This window comes from Bubalus kerabau, chromosome 22, assembly GCF_029407905.1.
Source record: "Bubalus kerabau isolate K-KA32 ecotype Philippines breed swamp buffalo chromosome 22, PCC_UOA_SB_1v2, whole genome shotgun sequence".
Taxonomy (NCBI): Eukaryota; Metazoa; Chordata; class Mammalia; order Artiodactyla; family Bovidae; genus Bubalus; species Bubalus kerabau.
The window spans coordinates 33368841-33386563 of record NC_073645.1 but is presented as its reverse complement, the minus strand read 5'-3'; the positions used below and the strand labels follow the sequence as shown (position 1 = coordinate 33386563).

The window sequence follows — 17723 nt, the reverse complement described above, 5'->3', positions numbered from 1 at the left end:
AAATAAGACAGATAAGGTACACCATTTTATCATAGACTTTTATACTTTCTTACCCTAAAAGTATTTACTATTTATAATTTAATGAAAACATTCTAACAGTTTTCATAACTATAAACATACTTTCTTATTGGAAAATGTTACCATTTAAGTACAAATATGGCTAAAAATAATTTTATGTGCTTAAGTTTGTAATGGTTGCTTTTCTGTGGCTCCATATTAACTTGATTCTGAGTCTCAAAGTTTCTAATCCCCAAACCTAACTCGTTTTTCTCCTCAGCAAACCAGATTCCAGACCCTTACCAGGCCATACTCTTTAAATAAAGAATTTATATTTATATGGAAGATATATCCATCCATAGGGAACTCCTATAATTTTTTTAACCATTATATAAAAATTAAGCCTTTATCCTGCATTAATATAGTACACTAAATTTCACAGCAGAACAATATACATAAGAAACATATTGTGTCATGTTCACAAAAGATCTGAAACTTGAAAAAATAATTTTGTTTAGCAGAACTGACAATGTATTTTTAGAAGTACTTAAAACGGGTTTTAAAGCAGTCTCACTCACATGTAACAAAGCCAATCGCTGTTCCGGACGAAGATGACTAAACTCATCACTGAGAACAAACTGAATTGCTAGAAACATAAAAATAACTATTAGTACAATCTAAAAAAGATTTATGCTTTAGTTATAATCTCCCATACCTTCAGAGAACAGTGTATCTATCAGGTAATGAACAGTACAGATAAACTGTTTCATACAGACAAAAGGAATGCAGAAAATTTGCCTGTACAGATTAATCACCTACGAAATGATGATATTAGAAAAATATTAACAAGCTTTCACTAAAACATTTAAGGTAAGAAAATAAAAAGAGAACACTGAAATACACAAAAAGGCAAGTAGAACTAAGGTGTAACTTGATCAAAGTATACATGTTCAGGTTCCACGCTATATTTGCTTTTATCCACTACATATAAATGATATAAATTAAAATATTTAACAAAATAGGATATATTCCTATAATATCATTGACTGGATACTTTGTCAAAAGAAACAAAACTAAGTAGGAAATACTGGGAAACGCTTCAGATTTCTACTCTCTGCTGCAGTACTTACATGCCCTTTGTCTTTCATGTGTCATTCATGCCACTTCCTCAGAATGCCTAACTGGACAACCCTCTCCTAGAAATGTAACTCTTTACTCAACTATTGTATTCCCAGTCCACCCAAGAGACTTTTGACACTCTAAAAGAGTGAGTCTGTGTATATGAATGTGTATGCTGGGGGTGATGGTGGGGATTGGTTTTCTTTTATAATCACCTTGGAGGGGACAAATTCAAACTCCTGTGCTGCGATTCATGGGGTCGCAGGGAGTCAGACACGACTGAGCGACTGAACTGAACTGAACTGAGAGATTATGAGATTATTACTTCCACTCCAATCCTACTCTTCTCACCATCCCCAAATTACAACTACTGATGGGATACAGAGTGCCCTTTAGAGCTGTGAGCAAAGAAGGGACAGAACCTCTGCTATTACTAATGCTCCCTTTTCCTCAAGCACCACTCAACTAAAGCGTTCAAAAATTCTTCAACCTACTCCTTCTATAGTCCAAATCTGTTAAAATATTTTTCCTCACCAAAGAATTTAACACAGGCATTGCTATTCTTAAATGCATTTTATCTTTAGAGCTAGTTTTCAAAGCTCTATTTACTACCTTCTGACAACTGTCTTTGTTGAGTCTATACAGTTTTTTATACTCCTCCATCTTTTATTAAAATAATTGATTTAGATGAAACAGATAAGCTATCTCCCATAACAATATTAACTATTCTACTGCACTTATATTCTTTCTCTCTCTCTACATTTACAACATTTATATATGGCACTGAAGTTTAGAAAGCACTCCTATATATATAATCTCATTTGATTCTCACAACTCATCTAAGGTAGGCAGGGTAAATACCTGTTTTTAAAGTGAAAGACTACTTTGAGAAGTTGTTTTGCATAATTTCACATGGCTAATTAGCCACTACCGTAGAGCTCAGATTCTTACACTCTAAACCCTCTACATTAAATTTCAATCATGTTTGAAGAAGTATTTCTTCTATTTCATGCAGACATAACCTCAGATAAACTACCTTAAGATACCTAGGTCTTATTATATTTAGAATTCAAAATACAATACCTACCATAAAAAAAGTTACTTTTTCCAGATCCATTTCTGCCCACTGTAAAATTTTAAAAAGTATGTTATTTTGTATAAAAAACAGTAAAATTTTAAACTGAAAGTATTCAAAGATATAAAATCCTATTTTCTAACAAAACATCTTAAAACTTAAATACAACAGAACAGTGAACAGCAAATAATAAAACAGCTTTAATTACCAAATGAGTACAGTTTTTGTATCGTCTTCAGTTTTTTTCTTAAAGAAATTTATTTCATTGTTTACTTTTTTGCTCTTTCTCAATAGTTTAAAATTAACAGGAATAACTAAACATACTACCTGGTCTTCATTACAATGGACATTACAATGGACATGTAATGCTATTTTAATTGTATATAATACTTCTAACAATTTAAAGATTCACATGCTAAAATTTTAAAATACTTAAACAGTCATTAAAAATTCTCAAACCATTTCCATGTTAAAACAGTTTTCTGATCAGCCCTATATATCAAGTATAGTCTCTCAGAATCACAAAAATACAGACAACTATAAGGCACTTGTTTTACTACCTGAATTCAGAAATAAGCAATTCTAAACAAAAAGAAAATCAAATGCATCAGATATAATGAATTTACTTGAACTTTTCTGTTCAGCAGAATTTTCATTGTTAAAAGTCATGAATAACTATGTCACTCTCTCTCAATCTTGACCAATATCCTGAACATTTAGCCCCAAAGTCATTATCTTTAATCCAAAGTAAATTCTAAAGAGATCAGAAAATAATGAAGTGCTTAAAAAAAAAAAAAAAAAGGCATATAACAGACACAGGCCAACTTGAAGGGGGTCTTCTACTAGGGAAATCTAGGACAATTTGAGCACCAAAATAATTTGATGAATTATAAATTAGGGCTTGGGTGGAAGTGGAGGAGAATAATTCATGAGTCCATACTGAAAATAAAAAGATAAACAGCTAAGGAGAAAGGATGCTTGATTACAGTAGAATAACAAAGGGTAAATGTGAGAGGAGTGCTGGAAATAGAGTATCATCGTCCTGTAACTACCAGAATAAAGGCAAGAATTATTGATGAATACTAAATCTAAGGGGGAATTTTTGATAAGGCACACAGTATTTGCAAGGTCCCCAAATCTCTCCACATTTATCAGTTGCAAAGGAAAAAACACTAGAGTGGAAAAATGACACAACCTTTACTGATCAAAAGTATAATCATTGATAAGAAGCAGATGGAGATCACATGCCTCCACATTGAATACCTTGAAAAGGACACATCATTTACATAATATTTCTCAAAACCAACACTGTAAAAGACAAAGGCTGTGGAAATGACCCAGATTAAATGAGAATAAAGAGACATGACAACTAAATGCAATGCCTGATCCTAAATTAAATCCTGTACTGGGGTGGGGTCTAGTTATATTGACTGGGTCAGTCAACATAACTAGAAAATAAAAATAAAAGATTACTGTACTGATGCTAAATTTACTGACATTGATAACTATACTGTGATTATATAAGATGGCTTCACAAAATCTGTCTGGAAGTGATCCAATGCAACCACAAACCAGATATATCTTCTTTGTAAAGGTATGACCACCTCTCCCCTCACTCTTGCCCTCAGACTGCACTCTCCCATTAAGGCCCTAGCAGCTAAGCAGGCTTGGGACTCTGTTTTCCAGGAAAGCAGACTAACACAAGCATGGATCATTAACAGAAAGAATAGCTATCTCTGGGTAGAGGGATACAGTTTAATTTTTTTTCCTTTTAGCTTCTATGCTCTTTATGTTTTACAAAGTCACATATATTTCTTTTGTTAGAAGGATAGGGAAAAAGATAACCTTAAAAAGGTTTATGGTTATTACATTTAAACATCAAACAAGTATCATCACACGAGGTTTCTCCCTGCCTTCAAATCATTATTTTTCTAAGGGTCGAAAATCATTAAACAAAGTGGTATGTTTTCAAAAGATATGTTTAGGATCAATCTCAGTGTACATTACTTTTGGTCTTTCTTACACGATTAACAGACTTGTTTTTATTTTTTAAGATTTTTTTTTTGATGTGGACTGTTTTTAAAGTCTTTTTTAAACTTGTTACAATATTATTTCTGCTTTATGCTTTTGTGGCCATGAGGCATGTGGGATCTTTGCTCCTGGACCAGGGATGGAACCTGCACCTTGTGTATTGGAAGGTGAAGTCTTAACCACTGGACTGCCAGAGGTCCAGACTCGTTTTTAAAATACATTAAACAATATCATTTTTTTTTCAGTTAAACAAAAGAACATTTAGATAATTTCCTTTGTAACTGTGACTATTAACAATCCTAATGTTGCAACCAAAGTAGTAAAACAGCTACCTGGTAAGAGGCCCTACAGATATAATTTAATCATTTTAGGTAATGATGGCCATCATCTTACAAAACCAAAACGATTGAAATGTCAAGAACAAACCACCAACCAAAAAAACGTGTCATCGCTCAGTTGTGTCCGACTCTCTGTGACCCCATGGACTGAAGCTGACCAGGCTCCCCTGTTCATGGGATTTTCCAGGCAAGAGTACTGGAGTGGGTTGCCATTTCCTTCTCCAGGGGATCTTCCCCACCCAGGGATCGAACCCGGTTCTCTCGCATTGCAGGCAGACGCTTTACCCTCTAAACCACCAGGGATAAAATTAGTCAGTCCTCCAAATCTCAAATCGCTGGGTTCCAAACCCAAGGATTTAATCAACCACAGACTGGGGGTTTTCAGAAAGTTCCAAAAACAAACCAGAATTTGCCACAAGCTGGCAACTATTTACACATGATGTACATTATATTTACAGCTATTTACATAGCATTTACACTGTATTACAAGTAATCTAGGGATATGCTTAGGTTATATGCAAAAACACTAAGATTTGATAACAAGTTTTAGTCGCATCCAAGATACCAAAGAGAAACTATAACTGTATAAAACTGATACTAAGATATTTAACCACTTTTAATTTATGAGTTAAGGAAATAATCTAAATCCAGTAATTATTCACTTTTCTCCATTTCTAAAGATTTTCTGATTGATGAAAATCAAAAGACACTTTTAATCAAAATATAAGTAGAACTCTAGTACAATCTATTCTTATAGCACACTAATTAATGATTTTTCAGTAGGTTAAGGCAGAAGGAAAAGTATGTTTTTACTACCAACTACAAGCTGCAACTGCTGTTTCAAGGACAGGCTTTTTCGTGCCCTCAATTTTTAAATTTTATTATTTCAAAATAAAATATGATTCTCAAAAGTTTCTCTGGGAACATTAGTATTCACTGTTCACCCTTAACTTATTTCTGTATTGTCAACTAAACTGGCACTTGCCAAGAGCATTTGCCAGCAACAGAACAACAAGGGCATTTGCATTTGCCTCTGCAGAGATTGAACCCTGTGCTGCTGCAGCTGCTGGCCTTCAACACCCCCTGAGCTGAATTCAGGGCCGAGAGTCAGACACTGTGCTCTCTCACTTTCCCACCAGGGAAACTGGTGCAACAGGTCTTCAGATAGATATTTTCAGGAACTGATTTCACGATCCCAATCCCTGCATCTCTTCAGATATAGAAAATAACTAAATCCCTTCATGATGACATTCTCTCCTCTTGACTAGCAGAAAACTTTGTGTCAAGTAACCGCTTGCGAAGTAATGTTCAAAATTCTACAAGCGAGGCTACAGTTCTCCTTAACAGAGAACTCCCAGATATTCAAGCTGGATTTAGAAAAGGCAGAGGAACCAGAGATCAAATTGCCAACATCCACTGGATCAAAGAAAAGCAAGAGAGTTCCAGAAAAGCATCCACCTCTGCTTCACTGACTACGCTAAAGCCTTTGACTGTGTGGATCACAACAAACTGGAAATTTCTTCAAGAGATGAGAATACCAGACCACCTTACCTGCCTCCAGAGAAACCTGTTAGAACAGTTAGAACTCAACATCAAACAACAGACTGGTTCAAAATAGGGAAAGAAGTGTGTCAAGGCTGTATATTTTTACCCTGCTTATTTTATTTATATGCAGAGTACATCATGAGAAATGCTGGGCTAGATGAAGCACAGGCTGGAATCAAGATTGCTGGGAGAAATACCAATAACCTCAGATATGCAAATGATACCACCCTTATGGCAGAAAGTGAAGAGGAACTGAAGAGCCTCTTGCTGAAGATAAAGAGGAGAGTGAAAAAGCTGGCTTAATATTCAACATTCAAAAAATGATGACCATGGCATCCGGTCCCATCTTTTCATGGCAAATAGATGGGGAAACAATGGAAACAGTGACAGACTTTATTTTGGGGGGCTCCAAAATCACTGCAGATGGTGACTGCAGCCATGAAATTAAAAGACGCTTGCTTCTTGGAAGAAAAGCTATGACCAACTTAGACAGAATATTAAAAAGCAGACATTACTTTGACTACAAAGGTCTGCCTAGTCAAAGCTATAGTTTTTCCAGTATGTGTATGGATGTGAGAGTTGGACCATAAAGAAGGCTGAGCGCCAAAGAATAACTTGCGGTGTTGGAGAAGACTCTTGAGAGTTCCTTATACTGCAAGGAGATCAAACCAGTGAATCCTAAAGAAAATCAATCCTGAATATTCACTGTAAGGACTGATGTTGAAGCTGAAGCTCCAATACTTTGGCCACCTGATGAGAACAGCCAACTTATAAGAAAAGACCCTGATGCCGGGAAAGATTGAAGAGAGGAGCAAGGGGTGACAGAGATGAGATGGTTGGATCGCCTCACCAACTCGATGGACATGAGTTGGAGCAAACTCCGGGAGATGATGAACATCAAGGGAAGGCTGGCACGCTGCACTCCATGGGGTTACAAAGAGTTAGACACAACTTAGCGACTGAATAACCACCAAAGGGCTTGAATGTACTGAACTTCCCCTTCACCAAAATCTTAAGAGACTGACCTTCCCCCACTGCCTCTTTGGAGCAGTCTCTCAGAGTTATCTGAGGTGCTTGTCTCCTGGGCTGCAGTCCTCATTTTGCCCCAAATAAAACTTAATTCCCAATTTGTGCATTTTTTTTAGTTGACAGTATGAATCTTACCTCACCTCAAGCTATGGACTCCATGGTGCATACTCTCCCTGACCCCCAATTCATATGTTAAAGCCCTAACTCCATTATGTGAAGCTTTTTGGAGATAAGGGGGTCTTTGGGAGGTAATTTACATGAGGTTAGGAGTGAAGCCTTTATGGTAGGACTATTGCTCTTTCAAGAGGGAGAGGTTCAAACAAAGGTTCTCCAGAGCAGTGAAAAAATTAATCCCTGTTGTTTAAGCCATCTGGTCTATGATATTTTGTTGTGGCAGACCAAGCCAACTAGGACACTGTATAGCTGAAATCTATGTTGATAGCGATTCTATACTTTTCTGGTGTCTAGAAGCACTCATTTCATCTATTCTTTAAAAACTCAGCAGATGGTCAGAAAACACTTGCTGTCTGTTATCACTATCATCTGTAGAACCTATATATTAACTATTATATTGAAGGACAATCACCATTAGCCCCCTCATCCTCACATAATTGCTTTCTCATTTAATCTTCCCAACAGCCCTAAGAAACATGTATCATTATTTCCACTTTACAAGGGAGAAAACTGAAGCATCAGGAAGTCTGAAGAATACACAGCATAATTGGGATTTGAATCTCATTCTGCCATGATCCAAAGTTTATGCTTTTCCCACCAAGTTGCATGGTCTGTCCTTGGACATTATAATAGGAAAAAAAAAAAATCTTAGAATAACCTAATTTGTGAATAAAGAATGGTCATGTTTGAAATAAGGCAATAGTGACCATTTTTAAAGTAGGAAATGACATACCAAGAATAGCTGAAATGCTAAATTTAGTGCCATTCACTATAAACTTAAATCTATTAAAACACATACACACAAGGCTACCAAATAAAAATGAATACTTTGTCTTATTCAAGTATTTTTAAACATAAAAAGGAAACAATTTCATCAGTGCAGATAAAAGTATTCATACAGAAAAAAAAAGCATATAAATTTACGTAATATTCTAGACAATTCCTGTCTCCTTAAGCCTAATATAGGCAAATTTAAACGACTATGTAGACAGAAAACTAACAGCATAAACCATGAACACTTACCAATAACATTATGTTTTGAACTGAACGGGTCTACAATTGTTTGATCTCTATAACTTCGAAAACCCTGGATAATAACCTAACAAACAGAAGAGAGATTTTTTTTTTCAGAAAGAAATAACACACCCCCAAAGAACTAACTTCTAAGCTAATATTTTCCTTTTGCCCTCCTTCCCTTTCTGGTTTCCCATTTAATGCCAAACAGAAAAATTTCCACGTCAGAGAAGAAAAATTTATCTTGGAAAATGATTTTAAAATATTCTTAAAACTGCCCATATATCAGTAACCACTGCCAGTGTTGCTTAGGAGAAGTTATAATTAGTAACCTGTTGGGGAGCGCTCAAAATCAAATACACTGTATAAGGCTGGCTGGAACACTATCACAGGGCCGGATAAAAGTCTATCACGTATGCAGCGGGGCTCAGCGGTCCTGGGCGCCCCTTTCAGTCACATTCTGTCCAAAAAAGAGCCGCCCATCCAGGACAGGACTGCTCCGAGTCCAACACATCCAGCCGAGAAACTTCTCTTAAGGAGTGTGAATGGGCTCATTTTCGGGGTGGCCTCCAGCGCGGGAAGACCATTTTGACAGAAAGTAAACAACGGAACGAGGAGGCGCTACACATTCTGCACGAAGAAGGGACCCCTTCACGTCTCCAGTAACTCGGGGAGGAGCGAGGCCCCTGGCTAAGCTGACGCCCCAGCTTGGACCCCACAGGCGTTCCGAGGCCGGGGACACCCTCTCTTCACATACGCCACGCAAAAGGCTCGCGAGGGGGCTGGCCAGCCCCGCAGGGCCAAGCTGCTTCTCGGCCACCCGGGAAGGCCCGTTCCCTCCAAAAGGCCCACTTCGCCAGCCCCTCCAGCTCTCTCCGCTAGAGCCCGCCTCCCTCAGGCAAGCGGCCTGCGGGGAGGCTCGGGCTGCAAAGGGGCGCCCCGAGTTGCACCCCTCCCCCACAGTCCCTGTCCAGCCCCGCGCCACCCTGCAAGAAGCAACACCTCCGACAGGAGCTGTCCTCACGAGCCCCTGAGGGGCGGGAGGGAGCACAGGCCTCACCTGCTTTATGTACATGGTTCCGCGCCCTTAGCCGGGGAGAAGGGCTCCCCGCGAGAAGCAACAACTCGGCAGCGGGGTTAGGTGAGGCGCCTAGACCCCTCCCCCCAAAGCGCCGCTTGCACCCCTCTCGCCAAACAAAATGGCGGTGCCCATGGAGGCGGAGTCCCCGCCTCGGACGGAACCACCCTCGCAACTTCCCTTGGAGCGTGGGGGGAATCAGAGTCAGATCTGCTCTGTCTTTTTAGCAAAAGAGCCTTCTACGATGTCGTCAGCTGAATTTCATGTGACTCCTCAATTTTTAAATGAGTTTTCCCTGAGAATTAGTCGGAAACTTCATTCGGAAAAGCCTTGGTCGTGAGATTGACCTGTATTCCCTCCGAGCGCGCAGCCAATGGTTGCGGCCACAAGGTGGCGAAAGGTTCGGCGCCAAAGCTGAGAGAGGGTGTCCAAGCGCCAGTAGCTGTGAGTTGACGGCCCCGTGGTCTCGCGCTGTTTGGAAATACCGAGCTGGGGCGGGCGGCGCGGCTGCCCGAACCTGTAGAGTACACGACAGGGGGAGAAATTCGGTGGGCAGAATCCCTGGTCCTCTATTATTCTCTCACTTGTATAAGTTTAGAATGGCCCCCGCTGGCTCTGGACTCCCCACTCTCAGGACAGCCCCAAATGGACTTGACGCTAGAAAATTAATTTTAATAATGTCATAGGTATTAATATCCTGGAGCTGTTACTGTTCTGCAAATTGCTATAAATTTAGGCAGATTGGACGACTGCAACGCAAAGATTTAGTTAAGATTAAAACCACTCCCTCCCCCCCCCCTTTTCCTAACAGCCTAAAAGGTTGCAGGTGCTAGTGGCAACCCTGGCGTATCTGATCTGCATCAATCGCAGGAGAAAAACTCGGATCTCTGGGCCTCGGTGAAATTACCTGGCACTCAGCAGTCACTCGAGTTGGTCGGTCCTCGCCACCCGTCCCGCTACGGCGGGCAGTTCTAGCGCTAATTATTTCTGCATTGAACTATTTCAAATGTCTAACTTCATCCCTGTCAACGCCTCTTGGTACTGAAGAAGACTTTATGTACCTTTTTAATAGATGAAGAGGACAGGGACACTTCAGGGAAAACAAAGGACTTATTAGAAAGGGGCAAGGGAAAGAGAAAGAGCACTTCAGGGAAAACATACGACTTTTAGGAAAGTCAAACCGGCCCTTAGGAGAAGAGATGGAAGTCGATAGTTTTTGTGACTTTGAGTATTTCTTCAGTGATGAGTCAGACTTCCCCGTGTGTTCCCAGGGAGAGGATTTATGGCAAGTGTGTTATTTTGAGCTCTTTTGAGAGGCAGATAAGAGATTTCAGAAACTCAAATACTTTCTGCCCAAAATAATGTTTATGCCACAATAGTGGATTCTGGATCCCTTCCAGAGGGTCTCCAGAGTATACCTGTCAGGTCCTCCTTCCCAGGTATGAGAAGCTTGATATCAATATAGTGGACCAGCATCATAATCTGCTCAGTGAAAGAGAATTAACGACTCCAGACTATATTATGAGGGTTCTCTGTTGGCTCAGCAGTAAAGAATCCACTTGTGATGCAGAAGACCACCTGTAATGCAGAAGTCCCCAGTTCCCTGGGTGGGGAAGATCCCCTGGAGAACGAAATGGCTACCCACTCTGTTGCCAAAATCTTGGCTCTTTGTGCACCAATGCCAAACAGAAATATGGAGACAATTATGGAGGAGAAAGAAAGAGTGGCTTTATTGCTTGCCAGGCAAGGAGGGAACACAATAGGCTAGTGCCTCAAGCACTGTGACACTCTCCCTACCCCTCAACCCACCCACCCCACGTATGGAAAGGTTACATAGTCAGACAGGTTCAGAATTGGGAAAGGAGTACTCAAGGCTGTATATTGTCACCCTGCTTATTTAACTTATATGCAGAGTACATCATGAGAAATGCTGGGCTGGATGAAAGACAAGTAGGAGTCAGGATTGCCAGGAGAAATATCAATAACCTCAGATATGACACCACCTTTTGGCAGAGAGGGAAGAGGAAACAAAGAGCTTCTTGATGAAGGTGAAGAAGAGTGAAAGGCTTGCTTAAAACTCAACATGCAAAAAATGAAGATCATAGAATCTGGTCTCATCACTTCATGACAAATAGATGGGAAAACAATGGAAACAGTGATGGACTTTATTTTCTTGGGCTCCAAAACACTGCTTAATTAAAATGAAATTAAAAGACCCTTGCTCCTTGGAAGAAAAGCTATGACAAATTTAGACAGTACATTAAAAAGCAGAGACATTGCTTTGCCTACAAAAGTCCATCTAGTCAAAGCTATGGTTTTTCCAGTAGTCATATGTGGATGTGAGAGTTGGACCATAAAGAAGACTGAGTGATGACAAATTGAACTGTGGTGTTAGAGAAGACTCTTGAGAGTCCCTTGGACTGCAAGATCAAACCAGTCCATCCTAAAGGAAATCAGTCCTGAATATTCATTGGAAGGACTGATGCTGAAACTGAAACTCCAATACTCTGGCCACCTGATGTGAAGAACTGACTCACTGGAAAAGCCCCTGATGCTGGGAAAGATTCAAGGCAGGATGAGAAGGGGACTACAGAGGACGAGATGGTGGGATGGTATCACTGACTGGATGGACATGAGTTTGAGCAAGTTCTGGGAGTTGGTGATGGGCAGGGAAGCCTGGCGTGCTGCAGTCCATGGGGTCACAAAGAGTGTCGGACACAACTGAGCTACTGAACTGAAGCTGAGGGTATATGTATGTATGTTCATGAAGGGGTTTGGGTGGTGGATGCATATTCATTAAGAGGCTGGAGCAGGGGAGAATTCAGCATAGAATTAGGGTGAAGTAGACAGAGTCAAAGCTTTGGTTGGTTGAAGTCATGAGGGTGAGGAAAAGTCAACATCATCATCCCTTAGGTTCCAGTTGATCTGGTGGTTGAGTGCTTTGCATGCATGCATGCTAAGTTGCTTCAGTCATATTCAACTTGTTGCAACTCTGTGGACTGTAGCCTTCCAGGCTCCTCTGTCCATGGAGATTCTTCAGGCAGGAATACTGGAGTGGATTGCCATGCCCTCCTCCAGGGGGTCTTCCCAACCTAGGGATTGAACCCATGTCTCTCATGTCTCCTGCATTGGCAAATGGATTCTTTACGAATAGCACCATCTGGGAAGCCCTGGGCGCTGCAAGGAGGATTGACATTTTGCAAAACAGTTCAAGAGGTTTCCTCAGGCTAATCTTTACTGTGGAAACAGAACTGAGGGTTTACAACTGATTTATTGTCTTTGCTGTTGTTACTTCGCTTGTGTGTTAACAGTTTGTTCTTTCGTTCCCTTGAGATCATTATTACTAAGACCTGTTCAAGGGCAAGCATTGTGGCCAGGCTTAGGTCACAAAGTGGTTTAGGACTAAAATGGCTTGTCTGCTGTCCAAAAGCTATACCCGGTTCTTTTCCTCCAGGGGACCCCCTACCCTAGTTGGTTACAGGATTTGTCAATTGTTAAGAGTATCTGTCGTGATTGTGCATGCATGGACCAGGGAAATGACCACAGCGGTGAGTTTTTTGGATCCATTGCAGCCCATATGAAACAAACAAGGACCAGGACTTCATTTTTCAGCTGGCCCTTGCACACCTCCAGTCTGTCAGGACCCAGAAACATGTTTGAGCTCCCCTGGCATCAGTGTCAGTACAGATCTTGTCTTGCTGAATAGTGTTGTTGAATATAGTGCTGTTGAACCCAAGTTCATGTGCCTGATGCACAGGGAGGCCAAACAAACTGAAATGTTTTAGTTTGGAGCAGAGAAAGGTTTATTGCGAGGAGAATGGGGCAGCTTATGTTTAAAAAGCACAAACTACCCAATGGTTTTCTGGGAAGAGTTTTTATAGGCAAATTTTGGAGGAAGGGCTGCAGAGGTGTGTGACCTGCTGGTATAGTAATGGTGGTATTCCAGGAATCTCAACTATCAGCCCTCTTGTTCCAGCCAGTCTGGGGTCCACATGCTTGTTCTCAGCCTTCAGTTACCATTCTTGATCTGCTTAGGGGACTTAGTGCCTGTAGAAGAACTTAAGAGATGTACATCAGATTGTAGTGTGTGTACCTTGAGAAAGACCCAGGACCCCTCCCCATCACTGCTCTATTGTTTCTTGCCTCCTTTTAATTTCTTTCTACGTTCCCTCACTTCCCTAGTTAGTAACTTTGAATATGCCCTTTGGAATTCAGGGAAAATCTAAGAGGCTGAAGCCTTTTTCCTACAAACAAGAAATGGGGGACACAGAAAGGCTTTTGGTATGTGGCAGGGCCCCTAGGGTCCTGCCTGGGTTCAGTAACATTCAAAAATCTGACTGCTCCCTTTCTCCAATGGGTCAGTTACTCTGATAACTTTCAGGGTCAGATTGGAGGAATAAATATACTGAATATACTTGCAGGAGGAATACACCTTGCTCAGGACCCAGCCTTCTATTCAGTTTATGGGCTGTGGTGTGGGATCTGGCTAAAGTCTAGAAATTGGGTGAAGGGTTGTGATTTTTCTGCTCTGGTGACTGACATCAGCCTCTACTCACCTAAGCCTAATCTAACATGGTATGTAAATGAACCTCTACCACAACTGGCTGCCTGTTTCACTCCTAGGAACAACGTGGTCTTAGCTGTAGCCATAGACTCCTTAAATGTAAGATAAAAATAGAAAATCGTAGATGATAATATAGGAGTAAATCTTTGTGACTATAAATTCGGCAATGGTTTCTTAAACATGACACTAAAAGCACAAGTGATGAAAGAAACATAATTTATACTCTATCAAAACTTTTGTGCAGGGACTTCCCTGGTGGTCCAGTGGTTAAGAATCTGTCTGCCAGTGCAGGGGACACCAGTTCGATCTCTGGTCTGGGAAGATCCCACGTGCCGTGGAGCAATTAAGCCCGTATGCCACAACTACTGAGCCTGTACTTTAGAGCCTGCAAGCCATAGCTACTGAAACCTGCGCACTCTAGGGCCTGTGCTTCTCAACAAAAGAAGCCACCACAATGAGAAGCCCCTCATACTGCAAGGAAGAGTAGCAACTTCCCCCAACCCCTCCACCACCTCTGCCCTCTGCAACTGGAGAGAAAAGCATACAAGCTGCGCACAGCAACAAAGACTCAGCACAGCCAAAAATTTAAAAAAAAAAAAACAACTTTTGAGCATCTAAAGAAATAAAACAAGAAGAAAATATTTGTGAATTGTATTGATATATTTGAAAAAGGACTTGTTTCTGAAATGTATAAGAACTCTTACAAAAACAGTAAAAAGACAACTTGGTTTAAAAATGGGTAAAAGCTTTGAATACAAGTTTTCCCAAGTGGTCAGTAAACTTAATGAAGATGCTCACCATCATTAGCCACAGTCAGCTACCACTTCATATGCACTAGGATAGCTAGAATAAAAAAGACAGACAATGACAGGTGTCAGCTTGGATATGGAGAAATTGGAACTGTCTTACTGCTGCTGGGAATGTCAAATGGTGCAGCCGCTTTGTTCCTCGAAAAGAGATATAGAATTACCACATGACTCACAATTTCATTTCTAGGTATATATGCAAGAGAAATGAAAACTTCTGCACAAAAATGTGTATATGAATGTCCATAACAGCATTATTCTTAACAGCTAAAAGGTAGAAATAACTTAAATTGTCCATCAACTGATAGATGAGTAAAATGTGCTCAATCCATACAATAAAGTATGATTCAGCAATAAAAAGTAATACTGATACACACTGAAAATCGTACTGACACACTTAAGAATACCAAAGGCGTTCCCTGGTTAGTGGTTAGGATTCTGGGCTTACACTGCTGTGGCCTGGGTTCAAGCCCTGCTCGGGGAACTCATGCAATGCAGCCAAGGGAAAAAAAAAAAAGGATGAATCTTTCAAACGTAAGCTAAGTGAAAGAATCTAGTCACAAAAGAGCACATATTGTATGATTCCATTTATATGAAATGTCCAAAACAGACAATCATAGACATATAAAATAGGTTAGTAGTTGCCTCGGGTTACAGATTGGGTGAGAAGATTGGGAAGTAGATTTGAGGAAAGTTTTTTTCTTTTTTTGATCTGTCTCATAAAGTAAAGGAAATAAAAGCAAAAATAAACAAATAGGACCTAAATAAACTTAAAAGTTTTTGCACAGCAAAGGAAACCATCAACAAAACAAAAAGCATACTGAATGGGAGAAAATATTTGCAAGTGGTATGACTAATAAGGAATTATTATCCAACATATGTAAACACCTCTTGCTATGCAATATCAAGATACAAACAACTTGATTAAAAACTGGGCTGCTGCTGCTGCTAAGTCACTTCAGTCGTGTCCAACTCTGCGTGACCCCATAGATGGCAGCCCACCAGGCTCCCCCATCCCTGGGATTCTCCAGGCAAGAACACTGGAGTGGGTTACCACTGGGCAGAAGAACTGAATAGACATTTTCCCAAAGAAGAAATGCAGGTGGCCAACAGGGACATGAAAAGATGCTCAACATCATTAAATCATCAGGGAAATGCAAATCAAAAACCACATCACACCTGTCAGAATGGCTATCATCAAAAAGAGCACGAAGAACAAATGTTGGCAAGTATGCAGAGAAAAGAGAACCCTCCAACACTGTTTGGTGGGAATGTAAATTGGTGCGGCCACCATGGAAAAAAGTATGAAGGTTTCTCAAAATACCAAAATTGGAACTACTGTATGACCCAGAAACTCTACTCCTGGCTATATAGATGTATGTAAAAAAACCCCACCAAAAACACCAAATCAAAAATACATGTGCACTACAATGTTCATAGCATCATTATAAGCAACCTAAGTGTCCAACAACAAATGAACAGCTAAAGATGTGGTATGTATATATATATATATGTATATGTGTGTACACACACATACACAATGGAATACTACTCAGCCATAGAAAAGAATGAAACTTTGCCATATGCAGCAATGTGCGTGGACTTCGAGGACGTTATTGCCTGCCAGTACAGAAGATGTAGGTTTGGTTGGGAAGATCCCCTGGAGGAGGAAACTGCAAACCACTCCAGTGTGCTTCCTTGGGAAATCCCATGAACAGAGGAGCCTGGCAGGCTACGGTCCATAGGGTCTCAGAAGAGTCAGGACTTAACAACTAAACACACACACGACACACACAACATGCTAAGTGAAACGTTAGACAGACAAAGACAATGCACGATACAACTTATGTGTGAGATCTAAAAAATACAACAAACTAGTGAATGTAACAAAAAAAGAGACTCACAGATAAAGACAACAAACTAGTGTTTACTGTTGAGGAAATGAGGAAAGGGCAATATAAAGGTGGGGTAGTAGAAGGTACAGGGTGTAAAATAGGCTACAAGATATACTGTACAACATGGGGAATGTAGCCAGTGTTTGGTAATAATATAAGTGAAGTGCAGCCTGTAAAAATTGTATAAATAAATAAACATCAAATTTAGGTAGCATTTACAAAGAAGATAGAAGAATAAGTTCAAAACTTAAAGAGCACTCTGAAAGATTATTGAATTTTTAAAAATTGATGGACATGGAGGTTCAAAATTTCCCATATAAGCATTGTGCCTAATAAAGTAGCACTTTAAGATGCTAAGATTTAAAAAATAGTGCAAAACTCTCAAGAATCTTGGAAATTATGGGTGAATCGTGTCTAGGTAGATCAAATAACATTATTCATAGCTGGACAAATTCAGCAACTAGCTCAAGACAGTGAAAGATTAACTCACACAAAAAAAATACAGGTAGCAAGGTATTTTTGTTTTTTCTTCATTTCAAATTGTTGAATGCACACATACTGGTAGCATGACAATTAATTTGAAATATGTATATGCAATTTGGGGCTTCCCAGGTGGCGCTAGTGGTAAAGAATATGCCTGCCAATGCAGAAGACTAGGGTTTAATCCCTAGGTGAAGATCTCCTGGAGGAAGGCATGGCAATCCACTCCAGTAATCTTGCCTGGAGAATCCCATAAACAGAGGAGCCTGGTGGGCTACAGTCCATAGGTCACAAAGAGTCAGACACAACTGAAGCAACTTAGCATGCATGCATATACAATTTGAACACAGTAGAGATACGAGGAAGAATTTTTTTCAGCTTCATTGATGACAAACACAACTAAATCTGAACCACATAAAACTGTTAAGGATTACACTCTTAAGGAATGTGGTTTAAATTTAGTATAGGAATATGTTCTAATGGCGCAGCTGCGTTGACAGAAAAACATTCTGAAGTCATTACCCAAATTAAAGAGCTTACATGAGTGTATAAATCAACATACAGCTTCCTTCATCAAG

General features: G+C 40.1%; 1 protein-coding gene, 1 long non-coding RNA gene and 1 pseudogene across 2 annotated transcripts in view; 2 read left to right on the top strand and 1 right to left on the bottom strand.

Annotated features, from left to right (window-relative positions):
* LOC129637045 (uncharacterized) overlaps nt 1-7859 on the top strand; it is a 46679-nt gene extending 38820 nt beyond the window's left edge. The window contains exon 4 of the long non-coding RNA XR_008707320.1: nt 7774-7859. This is a non-coding gene — a long non-coding RNA (uncharacterized LOC129637045). The remainder of the gene's footprint in view (nt 1-7773) is intronic.
* The window catches only part of SMC3 (structural maintenance of chromosomes 3), a 38189-nt gene extending 28648 nt beyond the window's left edge, over nt 1-9541 (bottom strand). The window contains exons 1-4 of the mRNA XM_055561019.1: nt 9383-9541; nt 8332-8407; nt 2204-2242; nt 576-643 (exon numbers count right to left, since the gene is read on the bottom strand). Of these exons, the coding sequence (XP_055416994.1) occupies nt 576-643; nt 2204-2242; nt 8332-8407; nt 9383-9397 (198 nt within the window). The 5' untranslated portion in view covers nt 9398-9541. The remainder of the gene's footprint in view (nt 1-575; nt 644-2203; nt 2243-8331; nt 8408-9382) is intronic.
* Nucleotides 9542-16361: 6820 nt separating this feature from the next.
* The window catches only part of LOC129637123 (chondroitin sulfate proteoglycan 5-like), a 28558-nt pseudogene continuing 27196 nt past the window's right edge, over nt 16362-17723 (top strand).